The sequence below is a fragment of the Pituophis catenifer genome, unplaced genomic scaffold (genome assembly GCF_029215685.1).
Source record: "Pituophis catenifer annectens isolate HBS135680 unplaced genomic scaffold, rPitCat1.0.hap2 SCAF_1, whole genome shotgun sequence".
NCBI lineage: Eukaryota > Metazoa > Chordata > Lepidosauria > Squamata > Colubridae > Pituophis > Pituophis catenifer.
Genome location: NW_027256881.1, coordinates 169,085,507 through 169,103,805, shown reverse-complemented (window position 1 = coordinate 169,103,805; position 18,299 = coordinate 169,085,507). Strand labels below are relative to the sequence as shown.

General features: G+C 38.3%; 1 protein-coding gene across 10 annotated transcripts in view; it reads right to left on the bottom strand.

The window, feature by feature from the left end:
- LRRFIP1 (LRR binding FLII interacting protein 1) overlaps window positions 1-18,299 on the bottom strand; it is a 291,721-nt gene that overhangs the window by 53,222 nt on the left and 220,200 nt on the right. For 2 of the 10 annotated variants that reach the window (XM_070933169.1, XM_070933173.1), the window contains one exon: window positions 17,566-18,282. The exons of 7 other annotated variants lie outside the window; for them this stretch is intronic. In XM_070933169.1, coding sequence (XP_070789270.1) covers window positions 18,172-18,282 — 111 coding nt within the window. In that variant the 3' untranslated portion in view covers window positions 17,566-18,171. Of the gene's footprint in view, window positions 1-17,565; window positions 18,283-18,299 lie in introns of those variants that run through there. One more of the 10 variants, XM_070933174.1, reaches the window with a different exon arrangement.

The window sequence follows — 18,299 nt, the reverse complement described above, 5'->3', positions numbered from 1 at the left end:
ATCCTGAAAAACAGCTGGCCTTAATGTTTGTCGATGCCCAAAAGGCATTCGACAACTTGAATTGGACTTTTATGATAAATCAAATTGACCTAATGGGATTCGGTACCAACTTTAGGAAGATGATTGAGAATATCTATAAAAACCAGAGGGCAAATATACTAGTGAATGGAGACAGAACCCAGTTGTTTCAGATCCAAAAAGGAGTGAGGCAGGGATGCCCCTTATCTCCCTTATTATATATTTTGGCGCTAGTGGTGCTACTTAGAAAGATAAGAGCTAACAAAGATATCAAAGGATTAAAGATTAGGAACGAAATATTCAAAACCCAAGCTTTTGCTGACGACGTAGCCCTCATAATGGAAGACCCATTAGAATCCGGTCTAAAATTAATGCAGGAAATACAGGACTATGGAGAGGTGGCGGGCCTTAAACTCAATAAGGATAAAACTAAAATAATAGTGAAAAACATGACAGATCTACAAAAGGAAGAATTGGAAGATTTATTAGGCCTCCAGACAGTTAGGAAAATAAAATACTTGGGAATATGGATCACTGCAAGATTCTCCTCATTAAAAGATGATAATTATATCCCCCTTCTGCAGAAAACACACCAAGACCTTGAAAGATGGAAAAAGCTCAAATTGTCTCTGATTGGTAAAATTGCAGCGATTAAAATGAATATCTTACCTAAAAAAATTTTCCTATTCCAAAACATTCCGTTATCATTAGACAAAAAATTCTTTTTGGACTTGAACAAATACATCAGAAATTTTCTGTGGGAGGGCAAGAAATCGAGGATTTCTTTCAAGATACTCCAAGGGAAAAGGAATTTGGGAGGTTTTGGACTCCCTGACTGGGAACTATATCAAAAGGCGGCAAAAATAATCTGGATCAAGGAGTGGATCAAGTTACAAGATAGGAGAACCCTGATTTTGGAAGGACATGACCTCCTAGAAGGATGGCACTCCTACCTTTGGGATATAAAGAACAAGAAAAAATCCTATTTCCATAAACACAAAATTAGGGAGACTCTTATTCGCACGTGGGTCGAAATTAGACAGAGGATCTATACCAAGGTACCCAACTGGCTTTCCATTATGGAAGCGTTGGCGGCACCAAACAGGAGAGATGAGTATAAATGGGGTACATACAAGGACATCCTTGATGAAGAAGGGAAACTTAAATCGCTGGATCTATTGAGGGATCAGGGCCTAAAATTGGATTGGTGGAACTATTTTCAGATCAATTCAAGATTCCAAAAAGATAGAGACAAATTTGGTATAGCAGCGAAACACGGAAACTTTGACAAAATTATTTGGGGAACAGATAAGAAAATGTTAACAAAAATTTATAACTTTCTATTAGATGAAGATAAGGCAGAGTCCATAGCAAAAAATCAACTGAACATCTGGGAAAAAAATCTAGGACATAGACTAAATTTTAATGATTGGGAGATAGCTTGGAATAGAAACTACAAAATAACCAAATCGACAACGTTTAGGGAAAATCATTACAAATTGTTACACAGGTGGTATCTAGCCCCAGCGAGGCTAGCCAAGATGTTTCCAAATCTCTCTCCCACATGTTGGAAATGTGGAAAAACGGTCGGCACCTTTTATCACCTATGGTGGACTTGCCCTGAGACTAAAAAGTACTGGTCTAAAATCTGACACTGGCTCTGTGAAATAACGGGACAGGAGGTAGTCCTAGCCCCAGAGCTTTTCCTCCTAGGCATAACCGAAGAAGGCTTTAACAATAATAAAACCCAATTGATAATCCAGATTATAACTGCGGCTAGATTAGCCTTCGCAAAATGCTGGAAAAACAAACTTATGCCCTCAGAAGAAACTCTAATAAATAAGATCCTAGAGTGCGCAGAAATGGCCAAACTGACAAGTGAGTTAAAAAACGAGGACAATTCAAAATATTATGACGTATGGGGTATTTGGTATCACTGGTTGAACAATAAGATGAAAACATGACTCTAGAATTTGACCTGGCACATGAATTATAGTTATATTGTATAAAATAATTGTATAGTTAAGGATGAAGCTTTTTTTAACTTTTGTTTCATTATATTGTATAAACACTGCACCTCCGAAAGGAGAGATAGATTGTACATTTTCTTTTTTGTTTTGGAAAACTCAATAAAGTATCTATAAAAAAAAAAAAAGAAAGAAAATCTGTATAAAATGCAAGACTGGAAAAATGCCATCTAAAAATGCCCCCCCCCCAAAAAAAAATTCTACTAAATGTTGGAAGTGTAATCAATCATCTGGTTCATGTGGTGGACATGCCCAAAAGCTAAAAAATACTGGACGAAAAGACATACTTGGCTGGGAAAAATGACAAAGCAACATGACTTGAAACCAGAAATATTCTGGTTGGGCATTCTACCGGAAAAACATGATTAAAAGGTTACATATTTGGTCTTGCATATATTAACCGCAACTAGAATTGTATTTGCACAGCAATGGGAAAATGATGAGATTCCATCTGAGGGGAATGTAATTAAGAAAATATTAGAATGTGCAGAATAGAATAGAATAGAATAGAATAGAATAGAATAGAATAGAATAGAATAGAATAGAATAGAATAGAATAGAATAGAATAGAATAGAATAGAATAGAATTTTTTATTGGCCAAGTGTGATTGGACACACAAGGAATTTGTCTTGGTGCATATGCTCTCAATGTACATAAGAAAAGATATGTTCATCAAGAATCATAAGATACAACACTTAATGATAGTCATAGGGTACAAATAAGCAATCAGGAACAATATCAAAATAAATCGTAAGGATACCAACAACAAAGTTACAGTCATACAGTCATAAATGGAATGAGATGAGTGGTGGGAACAAGGAGACGTGTAGACTTAGTAAATAGTTTGACAGTGTTGAGGGAATGATTTGTTTAGCAGAGGGATAGAAAAAACTGTTCTTGTGTCTACTTGTTCTGGTGTGCAGAGGTCTATAGCGTCGTTTTGAGGGTAGGAGTTGAAACAGCTTATGTCCAGGATGTGAGGGGTCCTCTTTTTGACTCATGCAGTATACAGGTCCTCAATGGTTGGTAGCAATTGTTTTTTCTGCAGTTCTAATTATCTTCTGAAGTCTGTGTCTGTCTTGTTGGGTTGCAGAGCCAAACCAGAGTCGTCTGCAGACTCAATAATTCCTCTGTAGAACTGTATCAGCAGCTCCTTGGGCAGTTTGAGCTTTCTGAGTTGGCACGGAAAGAACATCTTTGTTGTGCTTTTTTGATGACGTTTTTGATGTTAGCTGTCCATTTTAGATCTTACGATATAGTAGAACCTAGAAATTTGAAGGTCTCTATTGTTGATACTGTGTTGTCTAGTATTGTGAGAGGTGGAAGTATGGAAGGGTTTCTCCTAAAGTCTATCACCATTTATATGGTTTTGAGTGTGTTCAGTTCCAGATTGTTCTGGTCACACCACGAGGCTAGTTGTTCAACCTCCTGTCTGTATGAAGTAAGCATGGAAATACCCTCTCAATTATCAGTTCTCAATTTAAAATTCACTATTAAAGAAAGGTAAAATTTAGTACTCATTAAGATTATCTATATAGTTTACTACGTATATCCTTATCCACTTTCTTTTCGCTTAATCCAATCGTACCACTTGTCCCATACCTTAAAATACTTTTGAGCTTTCCTTATCCTTTAATTTCAGTGTTAGTTGATCTGATTCCGCACATGCATATATTTTTTGTATTATCTGCTGATCAGTTGGCAAATGATCGGTCTTCCAAACTTGTGCAATTACTATTCTGGCTGCCGTAATTATATGATGTATCAAATATGTCATTTCTTTTCTGATATTTTGTTTATATATTCCTAATAAAAAAATCTCTGGGTCTAATTCTATTTCTTCTCCTGTAATTTGTGATATCCAAATTCTGATTTTCCCCCAGAATACCTTAATTTTGGGACATAGCCACCATACATGATAATAAGTTCCTCGGGCCTGTTTACATTTCCAACAATTCGGATCCAAATTAGGGTACATTTGTGCTAGCCTCGCGGGGGCAAGGTGCCACTTATACCACATTTTGTATTGGTTTTCCTTGTAGGTTACTGATTTCGTTATTTTGATGTTGTTTTCCCAAATCCTTTCCCATTCTTCTAGTTGAATATTTTTACCTATATTTCTAGTCCAGGCAACCATTTGTCCTTTAATTATATTCCCATTTAAGTCAATTTCTAATAAGTATTTATATATTTTGGATATTTATTTTCCTTCTTTCACTTCCAGAAATTTGTCTAGACTATTAGGATTCACATCAATTCCTCTTTCGTCCCTGTCTTTCCTATATCTATTTTGTACTTGAAAGTAGGGCCACTAATCCAATTCCACTCCTGCATGTCTGAGGTCCTGGCGTGTTCTTAATAGTCCATTTGAATCTAATAGATCCCTGTACTGTATAATTCTATGATAATTTATAGTATTGGGGTGCATAGCCGCCTCCACTGTGGAAAACCACCCAGGGACCTTCGTGTAACATTTTTTCTTTGTCTCCAACCAGATGTCAATTAATGCTCTCCTAATTATATGATTATTAAAATGTTGATACGTCTTGTTCCCGGAATTCCACAGGAAGGTTTGCCACCCCATCATTAAATCATGGCCTTCAAGTTTTAATAATCATTGATTATCTAGGTTAACCCACTCTTTTATCCATATCAGGCCTGCTGCCTTATAGTATTTCTCCCACGCCGGGAAACCAAAACCTCCTCTAAGTTTATCATCCTGTAGTGTACTCAAGCTTATCCTGGGTTTTTTGCCCTCCCATAAAAATTTAGATGTAATTTTATTTAAGTTAATAAAGATTTTTTTCTCCAATTTCACTGGGATAGTCTGGAATAGGTAGAGGAGTCTAGGCAAGATGTTCATCTTCAGAGCCGCTATCCTTCCTAAAAATGAAATATTTAACTTTCTCCATCTTTCTAAATCGTTTTCAATTTGATGTATCATTCCCTCGTAATTGTTTCCCTTTACATCCATGTTCTTATTTGTCAGGTTTATTCCTAAATATTTAATTTTCTTAACTACTTTTAGCCCAGATTGTTTCTCTAATTCCTCTATTTGTTTCATTGTTAGGTTTTTGGTTAATATATTTTATCCTTATTAATTTTCAAACCTGCGACTTTTCCAAATTTTTCAATTTCCTTCATTACCTTCTCCCAGTTCTGTCGTAATAACCAGACTTGCTGTAGCCTTAAATACTGTCGAGTTATGTTTAACCAGACAAGTGAACAGCGAGGAGTTCCAATTATTGGTGGCCGTGATCTTCAGGGAGCTCTGGCGGGAGTATGTCCTGTTTGAATTAAAAGTTGCCCCAGTAGACTTTCCTTTACCGCTGGGATTCTTGCAAAACAAGTCCACTTTGGCTACGTTCGGATAAAAATATTCTGCTTTGCAAGTGACCATCACCGAGGTGTTCAGCTGGACGGGAGAAGGCGGATAGGTCTCAAGACTCACCGTGGGAGGAACTGAGCAAAGAAAGGCAAAGATGGTCAGTCAAAAGAGGTCGGGATTCATGGTTCCTGCACTCAGATGTGGCTGGAAGACTACCATATTTTTCGGAGTATAAGACGCACCTTTCCCCCCTCCTAAAAGAGGCTGAAAATTTGGGTGCGTCTCGTACTCCGAATGTAGCTTTTTCAAAGCTTTTTTTTTTGAAAAAGTGGATTTTCTAAGAACACAAGGTTGTCCACGAAAGCTTGGACCTTGTATTCTTCTCCTTTTATTTTAAGCCCCCTTACATCTCCATTTGCTCTAATTTTCTGAAGCAGGTTTTCTAGAGTTAATATAAATAATAGCGTTGAGAGAGGACACCCCTGCCTTACTCCCCTACCTATTTCAAAAGAATTTGTTGCTTCTCCGTTAATTAGTATTCTTGCCTTTTGTTTAGTATAAATTGACAAAATTAATTCTTCGAATTTCTCACCAAATTTCATATTTTTAATTTGTTGGGTCATAAAATTCCAATTGACTCGGTCAAATGCCTTCTGTGCGTCCAGAAAAATCAGGGCTACCTGTTTTTCCAGATGTTTTTCATAATATTCAATTACATTCATGACTGTCTGTAAATTATTTCTAATTTGCCGGCCTGATAAAAATCTGTTCTGATTTGCATGTATCTTCCGGTTTAATATTGTTTTTAAAACAATATTAAACCGAATGTATCATCTTTTTTATGTACATTGAGAGCATATGCACCAAAGACAAATTCCTTGTGTGTCCAATCACACTTGGCCAATAAAGAATTCTATCTATCTATTAAATGAACTGTTGTAAGTTGAAGACTTGTACTCAGTTTCTGCTCAGCTCAGTTTCAAGAACCTTTTCACAAGTCTTCATCCTATACCATCTTCATACCTTTCCATGTAAAAATGCTTTGCATCAATTTCTGTGGAGTTGCATTCCCTTATAATCACCTCATTTTTCCAAACTAGCACAATTGCTTTTTATGTTTGCTTATGTATGTTTATGTTACATAGCTAGGTATATAGCTATTTGTACACATTTCATATATATGCTCTTCATCTCATCTCCCAAGACAATAATAATACCACCACAGGTCTATTGGGAATAGTGTGGCACACTTCCAGTTTTTCTACACTGTTCTTTTACAGTCACCTAATTAGATATAGTTTGGCAAAACTTAATCTGGACAATTCCGTCCACTACATTGGACATAACCACTACATTGTTTGCAAGTTGCATATGGGTGGACTGCTTTATATTTTGCTTTAGAATTTTCTGAGGATTTCCCCCCTTTATAAAAATTAGAGCATTTGCTCCGTTACAATCAATGGATTCCTGGGGTTTCCTGGGATTTCTCAAAGTCCACAAATGACATGAGCATCATGATATAAGCTTTGCTACTACTGTTTATGCACCATATTGCACAAATGTATATGTCAAACTTCCAAGTAATGTCCCTGGAATGAATAATGCAAGGCAGTCATATTCAATCAAATTCTGTTTATTAGAAACATATCAAATTGACGAGGTCTTGGTGTAATTCTGGCTCTGACCAACCCCGGAATTAAAAAGCAAAACTTCCCCCCAAAGTCACATTCTCCAATCATCTTACAGTCCAACTGTCCGATGACTCCAAACTCCACCTTCAGCCATCTGCAGGCACATTCTCAGTTCCCACGGGAAAGAATGCTAGCTAGCCGTAAATTCCCCCTTATTTCTGCAAGCCCACTTCCTACTGCTAGAATGTGACAAGCCTGAAGCCTCATTAGCTCACCTTACAGAATACCTAGAAAAAGCTTAGGAACAAAATAGAAAATGACTACAATAAAACATGGCTACACATATGTGAGCTTCAGGTTCAACAGGCTCCCTTCAAGTGAAAAGAATCTCTTGCAAAAGACATAAATCACAAACAGGTTAATCAGGGTCTTAACCCCCTCTGCCACCCCTCTTGGGTTTATGAAGGTATTTCTCATGAAATCTCTTTATCAACCTGTCAGCATTTATCTTCCAACTTTTTACCCAAGTTGACTCCGAAATAGAGTATCTTTTCCAATGTATCAAGTACTGTAATTGGTCCCTATATATTCTAGAATCTAGAATTTGTTAAACCTCATAGCGCTCTTGGCCAACAATTATCAGAGGTTTGGGTGCTGCCCAATCTACTGGTCTAAGGAAGGAACTGACAGCCAGCTTTAACAAGCTGCTGTGAAAAACCAGATTCCCTAACAGGTGAAAGTCTAAGCTGCACTGTGACTGGGTTAATTACCTTGATGATCTCAAAAGGGCCTAAGAACTTTAGACCCAACTTCCTCAAAGGCAACTGCAACTTTAGGTATTTTGTGGACAAGTAAACTTTATCTCCCACTTTAAATTGTGGTTGCTGGGAGCGGTGTTTGTCTACCTGCACTTTATAGGTTTTTGCAGCTTCCGCTAAAGTGTGCTTGGTGTTTTCCAACAATTCCTTCAATGAATCCATCCATTCATTTACTGACATGGATGAGGGGGGTTCTCTTGATAAGTCAGGCATGAGGACAAATGTTAATTTGGAACGGAGTCAAACCCGTGCTGCTATGTACCACATTGTTGTAAGCTACCTCAGCAAATGGCAACAATTCAGCCCAATTTGACTGTTGATAATTTACATAACATCTTAAATATTGACCAATATTTAAGAGCATTAGCTCTCTCCGCCACCCCATTGCTATTCGGAATGAAAGCCGAACCTAACCCCTGTGATGACCCAATAGCTTTAATTAATTCCTTCCAGAACCTTGCAGTGAATTGGACCCCTTATCAAATATTATCCTGTGGAGAACCCCATGGAGCCTATATATATGTTTGACAAACAGTTTGGCCAGTCTCTTGGCTGAAGGAAGTCCTGAGCAAGCTATGAAATGGGCCTGTTTAGAGAATAACTCAACCACGGTCCAAATGACCGTGTTTCCTCCACTCTCCAGAAGCTCCACTATAAAATCCATCCCTAACTCCTCCCAAGGGTGGGAGGGTTCTGCCACTGGCTGGAGGAGTCCCGGGGTCTTCTCTTCATTGTGACACAGGTAGCACGCTCTTTTTTTAAAAAATTTTGATTTATATGCTGCCCCTCTCCAGAGACTCAGGGCGGCTTACAATGCGTTAATCAATAGCCTTCATACCTTTGTATATTTTATACAAAGTCAGCTTATTGCCCCCACAAACCTGGTCCTCATTTTACCTACCTTAGAAAGGATGGAAGGCTGAGTCAACCTTGAGCCTCGTGAGAATAGCCTCACAGTAATTGCAGGCAGCTGGAAGCTAAATACTACCTTTAACAGTAGCATTAGTCTGCTGTGCCACTCAGGCTCTTGACATAATCTTCAACTTCTTTTTTCATTCTTGGCCACCAGAACTGTCTCCTGGCTAAATGCAATGTCTTTAGGTAGCCAAAATGTCCTCCCTGCTTAGTCGTGGCTTTTCTTTTTTCTTTTCTTTTTTTGAATTTTTTTTTATTTTTAAACAAAACATAAAACATAAATTTATCATCCATTACAGAATATGGTGAGCCTGAAGCTTCAATAGATCCCCTTAGAATCCCCATAGAAAAAGCTTAGGAAAAGAATAGAAAATGACCAATAAAACTACATATGGCTACACGTCAGCTTCAGGGTCAACAGTATATAAGGACATTGCAACATATTTCATATTTTTCATTAAACTCGGACCCTACAAGTGCTTTATAGAAACATCTGTTCATGATGTTTCTATAAATCTCTAGATAAAATCTTGCCCTTTAATTTTTCTCTTCAGAACTGCATGATGGTATCTACAGAGCTGCAGGATTGAGAGAAATCAGCAAGTTTACATTCCTGAAAGATGCTTCTGCACTAAAATTTGGTTGTATTCATTTGCAATTGGCAGCTAATCAACTTTTCATAAAGGATATAAACAAATGCTACTACTGTGTTTCCCCAAAAATAAGACAGGATCTTATTTTCTTTTGACCCCTCAAATAAGGGCTTGGCCTTATTATCGGGAGAGTCTTATTATTTTGGAGGTGCAGGAGGCGGTGAGCATGGGACTGGATGTCCCGTTGCTGCTGTCGCCTCCCCTCCCCATTCTTCACGTTGGCTGCTGCCCTGCCGTGTCCTGCCGCTGCTGCTTCCTTGTGGAGCAGGACTCTGCAAGGCTTGTGCCGTTGCATGCACAAACTGCAGCACCGCCACGAGCTTCATCATACTAGCACAGCTGGTGTCCTGTCGCTCGCGGGCTGTACCACTATGTCGAACCTTGCGGCTGTGCTGCAGTTCCTGCATGCAATGGCACAAGCCTTGCAGAGTCCTGCTCTATGAGGCGGTGGTGGCGGCGCAATGAGTCTCATAAAGACTCATTTCTGGCAGGTGGGGCGGGGAAGAAGTGAGACCGTGGAGTGAGACATGGCTCCCCTTGCCGTCTCTTCTTCCCCCCCCCCCAACCGGGCATGACAGGGCTCCTGCCCCTCACTTAGCCACCTGCCCTCACCCGCCCCCTTTAGGGTGCAATTTGGGGGTGGCAGGTGGGGCGGGCGAGAAGCTTCTCCCCCGCCCCACCTGCCACCCCTCTCAATAAAGAGATGGTGGGGAAGGGAAGCAGCCAGGCCCATGATGGGCCGCAAGTTTCGCATCTTACCTTTCCAGCACCATCACATTCCTTGCCTTTTTGTCCAGGGAGACACACAGAAAAAACTTTCTCGCAAGTTCAAGAAGTTTGGCTGAACTCGCGAGAAAGTTTTTTCTACAACGTGACTCCCTGGACAGAACGTTGAGGAACGTGATGGTGTTGGAAAGGTAAGACGCGCGTCTTGCGGTCCAACACGGCCCGTCCCGCCCCAATGGCAACAGCAGCCTGGCTGCTTCCCTTCCCCACTGTCTCTTTATTGAGAGGGGTGGCAGATGGGGCAGGGGAGAAGCGGGATGCACAGCTTACCTTTCCAGCACTGTCGCATTCCTCACCATTCTGTCCAGGGAGACACATTGTAAAAAAACCTTTCTCGCGAGTTCAGCCAAACTCCTTGAGAGAAGAAAGGAGATTGTGGGGGCAGATAAGTCAGTTTGTGAAGTGAAATAGCTCTGGGTGATCTCATAGATGTGCGAGGCGCCCCGCAAACGGGAAATGCCTTGTCCGAAAATTGGCTCAAAAATCAAAGTTTTCTTTTAGAGAAAGGCCTTAGGAGAAGCATGTCTCTCCCCAGTTCTCTTCCCAGCCATCCCCAGACAATAATTTGCCTCCCTAAAGGGAGAAAAAAAAATCTCTTTTTCGTCTTTTTTGGGTTGCATTTGGTGGCGGTGGGCTATTAAGTTTAAACACACCAGGCCTTCAGCATTTAAACTATAAAGAAACAGGAGAGGGGAAAGGGAGGGCAGACTTGTTGATCTTTCTCCTTCCACACACACCCCAACCATTAGGTGCTGCTGAAGCTAAACTCTCCACCTCTGCCCTCTGAGCCTCCTTTAACAACTTAATGGTGCTAAATTTACCACACACACTTGCAAAGAGGATGGGAAAATCGGTAAGTTTACCTTGTTGAGTGACTTGGAGGCCGGACAGTAGATAAAAAGGATTTCTCGGGGGAAATATATATATCTATATAAGAGATGGGGGAGGATGAAGGAAACCAAGAAAATCCTGTTTTTTGGCTCTCTCACCCCCTTTATTGTTTGTGTGGACAGGTTGAACAAACACAGCCCTGCGAGGAACCCGGAAGCATCACGGTGAGATTGGTTGGGAAAATACCAGGCTCTAACAAGCCTGGCGAAAACCCAGCCAGACAAACCACTATCGGGGGTCTTCGGACCAGAAGTGTCCTGTAGGGACAGTGAAGGAGAGGCATCTCACAGGCTAAAGAGGAACAGGCAAGTTCCTCGGAAAGCCAGAGAAAATTCTTCGATTCGATGGTGGGGGGCGGTGATCATTGCAAATCATCATGAAGCTGGGGCATCCGGAATAAAAATCGTGCAGGAGCGAAGATTTGGACAGAGTACTGGTACCGGGTGAGTGATTGGCCAATTAACAGGTATAAAAGGAAAAAATCGGAAGTTTTAAAACTACCCCGGCGTGGAAATAGCAGCTAAACAGCATCGAGGGGACACAATTGATGGAGAAGAGAGAAAGTGGAAACATTAAAGCCCAAAAAGGAAACTTATATTTAAATTTTATCTGTGAATATTGAATTTGGAGAGACTAATTTGATTACAAGAAAAAGAAACCCCCAAAAAATTTTGGAACAGAATTGGATATAAATGGTTTAGAAATTATTGAATTTTAAAAGAAGATTAAAGGAGGAAGAAAAGCCTGTAACAGAAAAACGCAGCTAAAGATTTTAAATTGGATTGAATAGAAGTGGAATTTGGACTTTGTAAATTTAGATTCGACTAAAAACTGATTTGGTGTATATAAAATTAAAAAAAAAAAAGAAGAAAAGGGAAAAAGAATTGAGATTAGTAAAGTCTGTGAAAGCGGATTCCAAACAAAATGGATACTCTTTCTAGTTGCTGAGTAAAATTGTGGATTGTAGAGAGACAACTTCAGGAGAAAAAAGATCATTACAACATTGAATTTTTGTTTGTGTTGCAAGAGATAATAACTGTGAGACTTTGAACTTTGAAAGGAATAACAGGTGTGAGGATTAAAGAAGACTTGCCTGTTTGTAAGCAATTTGACTTCGATGATTAAAAAAGGATTATAACATAATTTTAAATTGGAATAAATATTAACTTAAAAAGAACAAAATATGCAGGAATTTAAGGAAATGATGAAAATGACGTACCTTTCACTGAAAATGGACATAAAGGAAATGACTACAATACTGCAGGGAAAACTGAAATCTGATGACTCAAAAACTGAGTTAGAGTACATCCAAGTTGACAAGGAAACAACAAATGGGAAGCAAGAAAAAGATATTGTTAACCAAGAAGAAGAGAAAGAGAGAGACTATGGAAAATTAAATGATTATGTGGGTAGCAATAATAAAAAGGAGAAGTTTAAAGAGTACATTGGGATTAAAAATAGAAAAAAGAGAAAAGAGGGAAAAAGAGGGTGGAACAGAAAGAATATAAAAAAAATAAATGATTCCACTGGGATTAACAGTGAAAATACAAGAAAGAGGGAAAAGGAATGGGAAATAATGGGAAATGTAAGGCAAAATAGAAGAGCTTATGTCTTTAAAATACAAAATGATTACATTTGGTTTAACAATGGAAAGATGAAAAAAAGAGAAAGGAGATGGGAAATAATGGGAAATATAGAAAAGAAAGGGAAAGGGAAAGAAAAAGAAAAAAAAATAAAAATAGAAAGGGAGAAAGAAGAAAGAGGAATATGATGAAAGGAATGTTAGAGATAAGATGTAATTATGATACTTTAAATAGTTTAAAATAATGGAAAATTAATGGATGTATGAATGAAATGAAATAAGTTTTAGAAATATGCTTTACCTAAAATTAGAGAAATTGTAACAATTGGAATATTTTTAATTGCATGGTTGGAGTCTATAAAAGGACAAATTCTAAAAATATAAATAAAATTAGGGGAAACTGCTATATAGGTATGATTATTAAGATTATGATCTTAATAATTGATTATTAAGATATTGGAGTGTATTACTAAGATTTTCTTAAATAAGATTTAAGAAAATGTATGGCATAAAATGTTCTGGTTTATTATTTTGATATTAAATGAATGATTGTAATATTAAGAATTATGTTAAATGAGATTTTAAATTTAAGGGGTTTCATATAGAGATGAAGGGAAAAATGAAATTTGGTGAAGATTAGATGAATGGGCAATACGGATTCAAAAAAAAGGAAAAAAAAGGAAAAGAAGGGAAAATATTATGGCAAAAGGGAATATATAAATTGTATTGAAAAACTGTTTAAATTTATGATCCGGCCAATACTCTGTTCAGAAAAAATATATTGTTTGTGTGTTTGTCTGTGCACATGTGTGTGACACCCGTTACTCGGGAGAATCCAATAATCCAATAAGTCTTTGATACTTCCTTTTTTTCCCAAGAAGAAAATGTGAAGGGGGAGAGAGGAGGGGGGGAGAGAAGAGAGAGAGAGAGAGAGAGAGAGAGAGAGAGGGAGAGGGAGAGAAAGAGGGAGTCTTAAGCTCATCTATTCTATCGTTTTCTTCCTTTTCGTTGCAGGTAAACAATATTGTGTAATCACCATTGTGGGCTAATTTGTTTTCTTTTCCTGAGGGGCTGATAAAGTTTCGAGGGATGAGGGCACCGAACCGAGGCCTAGAATCAGCTTCACAATAACTCTACAACTTTCCCTTAGATTGGGGAAGAAGGGCAGCAGATGTAGGAGGAGAAATGTTCTCCCTATTTTCCCTGGGGAGAAAATTCAGGGCTCCCTTTAACTTCTTGCTATCTCCCCGAAAGAGCGGAAGGCTGAGCAAGCCTCTTCCAAGGGCAAACACCATAAAGGGAGTAGCTTCGCTGTGAAGGGAAGGAGAAAAGTTTGGCTTCTCTCTGCCACAACATTCAATGTGGCTGCTTCTCTCCTCCTTCTCAGGCTAATAGAGCAAACATGAGAAGATGAGAAGCAGCCAGGTTGAATGCTAGACTTGGCCAAACATTTCTGTGGGTTCTGTGGGCATGGCTTGATGGGCGTGGCTTGGTGGGGTGGTGCTGCCCCACCTTGCTGTGAGTGATGTCAAGTTGGCCACCCCCATTCAATCACATGACACCCCCCCCATCAAGCCATGCCCACAGAACCTGTAGGGAAATAATCTGAACCCCTGGTATAAACATGAGAAACGTGAGGGTATATCAGAGGCCAAGAAGCAAGTTGGTGGCTGATGTTGAAGAACAAATTAAAACAAGACTTGATAAAAGTTGCTAACATTTTTGTAACTCAGATAGTTGCTTTCTGATGTTAGTTTATAATTGCATGGATTATATTTTGCTTAGCTAGATAAGATTCATGCAGAAAAAAACTTTAATTTTTGTAGCACAAGGTGTAATTTTGAGAAGATAAAGTATTTGTGGGATATATGATCAGACATGGATTTACAATACCAAGCTAAATGTTGTGCAATTGCAAAAATAACAGATTTAAATTCTTAATGTAAAAACACATATTTTTAGAACCCCTCACTGAAAAAAATTGCAAAAATTAATTTCAACCCCATTAAATTACACGCCCTAATAGTTAAGATATTAAGAGATATAGTGGAAAATACTGTATAGCCAATTCTTCATTATGGATCTTATTCTGTTAGTAGAATCACTACCCTAAGTAATTTTTTAAAACGTATTTCATCTTTTCATAAAAGATAAAGGAAATGTCTAAAGCAGGGGTTCCCAACCCCCAGGCTGCAGACCACTACTGGGCCGTGCAAGCGGCAGGCAAGCATTTACAGATTAACAGAGTTGGAAGGGATCTTGTAGGTCATCTAGTTCAACCCCACATCCAAGCAGAAGATCCTACAACATTTCTGACAAATGGCAGTTCAATCTCTTCTTGAAAGTCTCAAGTGATGAAGCTCCCACAACTTCTGAAGGCAAGCTGTTCCATTGGTTGATTGTTCTATCAGAAAATTTCTTATTTCCAGGTTGAATCTCTCCTTGTTCAGTTTCCATCCATTATTCTTTGTCTGGCCTTCAGGTGCTTTGGAAAACAGCTTGACCCCTTCCTCTCTGTGGTAGTCACTCAAATATCGGAACTGATATCATGTCTCCCCGGTCCTTCTCTTCACCAGAAGGACCAGGGAACGGTTCCTGAAACCGTTCTTCGTATGTTTTAGTCTCCAGTATGTTTTAGTCTCCAGTCCCCTAATCTGGTTGCTCTTCTCTGCACTTTTTCTAGTGTCTCAACATCTTTTTGGTGGCCAAAACTGGATGCATACTCTAGATCTTACTAAGGCTTTATGGAGTGGTATTAGTACCTCCCTTGATCTTGATTGTATCCCTCTGTTAATGCAATTTAGGATTGCATTGCCTTTTTTGGCTGTCCCTGCACACTGCTAGCTTATATTTAGCTGGTTGTCCACTAAGACTCCAAGATCACAGTTACTGCTATTAAGCCTGGTTTCAACCAGTCTATATGTGTACTTTTGGTTTTTCTTGCCTAAGTGTTTTCTCTACATTGAATTTCATTTTGTAAGATTAGGACCCAGTGTTCAAGTCTGTCAAAATCCATCTGGATCTTGAGCCTATCTTCTAGGGTGCTAGCTATTCCTGCCAGTTTAGTATCATCTGCAAATTTGGTAAATTCTCCTTCTATTCCCTCATCTAAGATATTGAAGAGTACTGGGCCTAAGACGGAACCTTGTGGTACCCCACTGCTTACTTGCCTCCATGTAGACTTAGACCCATTAAGGAGTTGAGTATGGTTTGTCAGCCAGTTGCAAATCCATCTGGTGGTGATGCTATCTATCCCACTTTTTTCTAGCTTACCAAAAAGTAGGTTGTGGTTTACTTTGTCGGATGCCTTGCTGAAGTCTAAGTATATTATGTCCACAGTATTTTGCTGGTCTACTAATTTAGTCACTATGTTGAAGAATGAAATAAGATTGGTTTGGCATGATCTGTTTTTAACAAACCCGTGCTGACTTTACTTTACTTGTTTCTAGATGTTGGCTGATCTGTTTTTTTATTATCTTTTCCAGTATCTTCCCAGGTATTGATGTTAGGCTGATTGGTCTGTAGTTTCCAGGGTCTGTTTTTTTCCCTTTCCTTTTATGAAGATGGGAACTACTTTTCCCATCTTCCAGTCTTTTCCAGTCCTCTGGTAGTTCCCCGGTGCTCCAGGATTTTTGAAAGATGTAGTGCAGAGGTTCTGAGATGAAATTTGCCAGCTCCTTTAGAACTCTGGGATGTAATCTGTGAGGTCCCGGTGATTTGTATTCATCAAGATTTTACTATTTTTTTTTGCTTATTTTAACTTTTATTTCTAGTCTGTCTTTACACTTAGGCTTTTGGTAGGTTGGGCTATAGTTTCTTTTTTTTAATGTTTTATTTATTTTATTTATAATACTCTTCATCTCCATTGAACATGGTTACTTATTGAGCATCAAATTAGAAAGTGAGCAGATAAAGGAGACAATGATCGCTTGGGCTAAAAACTTTGGACATGCAATAGAATTAGATAAATGGCAGAAACTATGGGATAGGAATGTAAAATGACAATGTCAACTGCTTATAAGGAAAATCTGTATAGAATGTTTCTAGTCTGTCTTTGCACTAGCAAGGTTGATGCATAATGTATAAAGACAGATCAGCAAAATGTTGGAAATGTAACCAAACACTGGGCTCATACTATCACATATGGTGGATGTGTCCCAAAACTAAAAAATAGTGTTCGAAAATACTGGTTGGAAAAAATTATTTTCCTGGTTGAAAAAAATGACAAACAAGCATATTGAACCAGAGGCATTTTTGTTTGGCATCCTACCAGAAAAATATGACAAAAAGACTACCTATTTGATTTTACATGTACTGACTGCGGCTAGGATTGTATTTGTGCAAAAATTGTAAGATACAATGACATTTTGAATAATGAAGGGGAATTAAAAACTAAATAGGAACTCAGTAGGCAGGGAATAGAAATTGCATGGTGGTCACAAATGCAAATACAATTGCATTATGAGAAAGATGCAAAAATGTACGGCTTTAATATAGAACCAACAGAATTAGACCAGATATTAATTGGAACAGATGAGAAATTTATGCTCTGCTTTCTCTCTGTTCCTTGCTGTCTTCTATGTAAAACTTCATTTGCGCATGCATGGGAGTTAGTTTGCGCACACAAACCCCTTCTCTCCCCACCACTGCCACCACTGCTGCTGTCAGTTCTTGGAGCCAGGAAGGTTGGGGACTGCTGGTCTAAAGAATTCTGCATGATAATCAGACTGTATTTAGTAATGACAAACATGTACAATCATTAAAATATGAAATAGTATACAATTTTTAAAACATTGGCTTGCCTTTATTTACCTTACATTCTTTATAAGAAGTCATGTAACTGAATTCCAAATACAAAATTAAATAATAAAAAAACTTTTCTTTTTTTTAAAAGTGAAGCTATTCATTTCAGCCTAGTGACCCTGAAATGAAGTAGTCATAAATGAGTAGGAGAAAAAATGCTTGTAACGTTTTATTTGATGAAATCCATTTATAAGGTCACTTTTGCTTCTAAAACCATTTTCATCCATGATTTCAAAATTGAAGATTTGCTCTGCAGTGGCTTGTGTTCCGGTTTTTTTTACATAAGAACTTGATAAGGATATACTATGGTTGCTATTCTTTCAGATACAGCCATTACAGGAAATCTGAAAATTAGTCTTAAAAAAACTTAATTTCCAGAAAGAAAGAAAATTCAAATTTCCAGTTTAATATTTTATTTTTAAAAAATTCTTTTCAAAATGCCACATCAAATTGAGGATTTAAGGGAACATATAATGTGCTTCTTGAATTGCTTACAGCTACAGTATTGAATCTGAGACAGACAGACATTTGGAGCAGCTGTTCATAATTATAGTTATATCAGTTCAGAATCTGTATAACCAAAACATCAAGCATATGGTCAAATGCATTCATGCATGTGAACTGTGTTGTCTTCAGAAATATGAAAGCATCCCAAACAGGTAAACCTCAACCAAGCCTGGTTGTCAATCAGTCCAATAGCCCCAGCAACAGCTGCCATCTATTGCTGAGAGAGTAAAGCACTTCTATTGGCTTTCATCTTCTCTAGACGTTTAACTAGATGGCCATTACTTACTTCAAGTTCTTCCATTTTGTCTAATGCTGAACGAAGCTGGAAAAAACATTTAA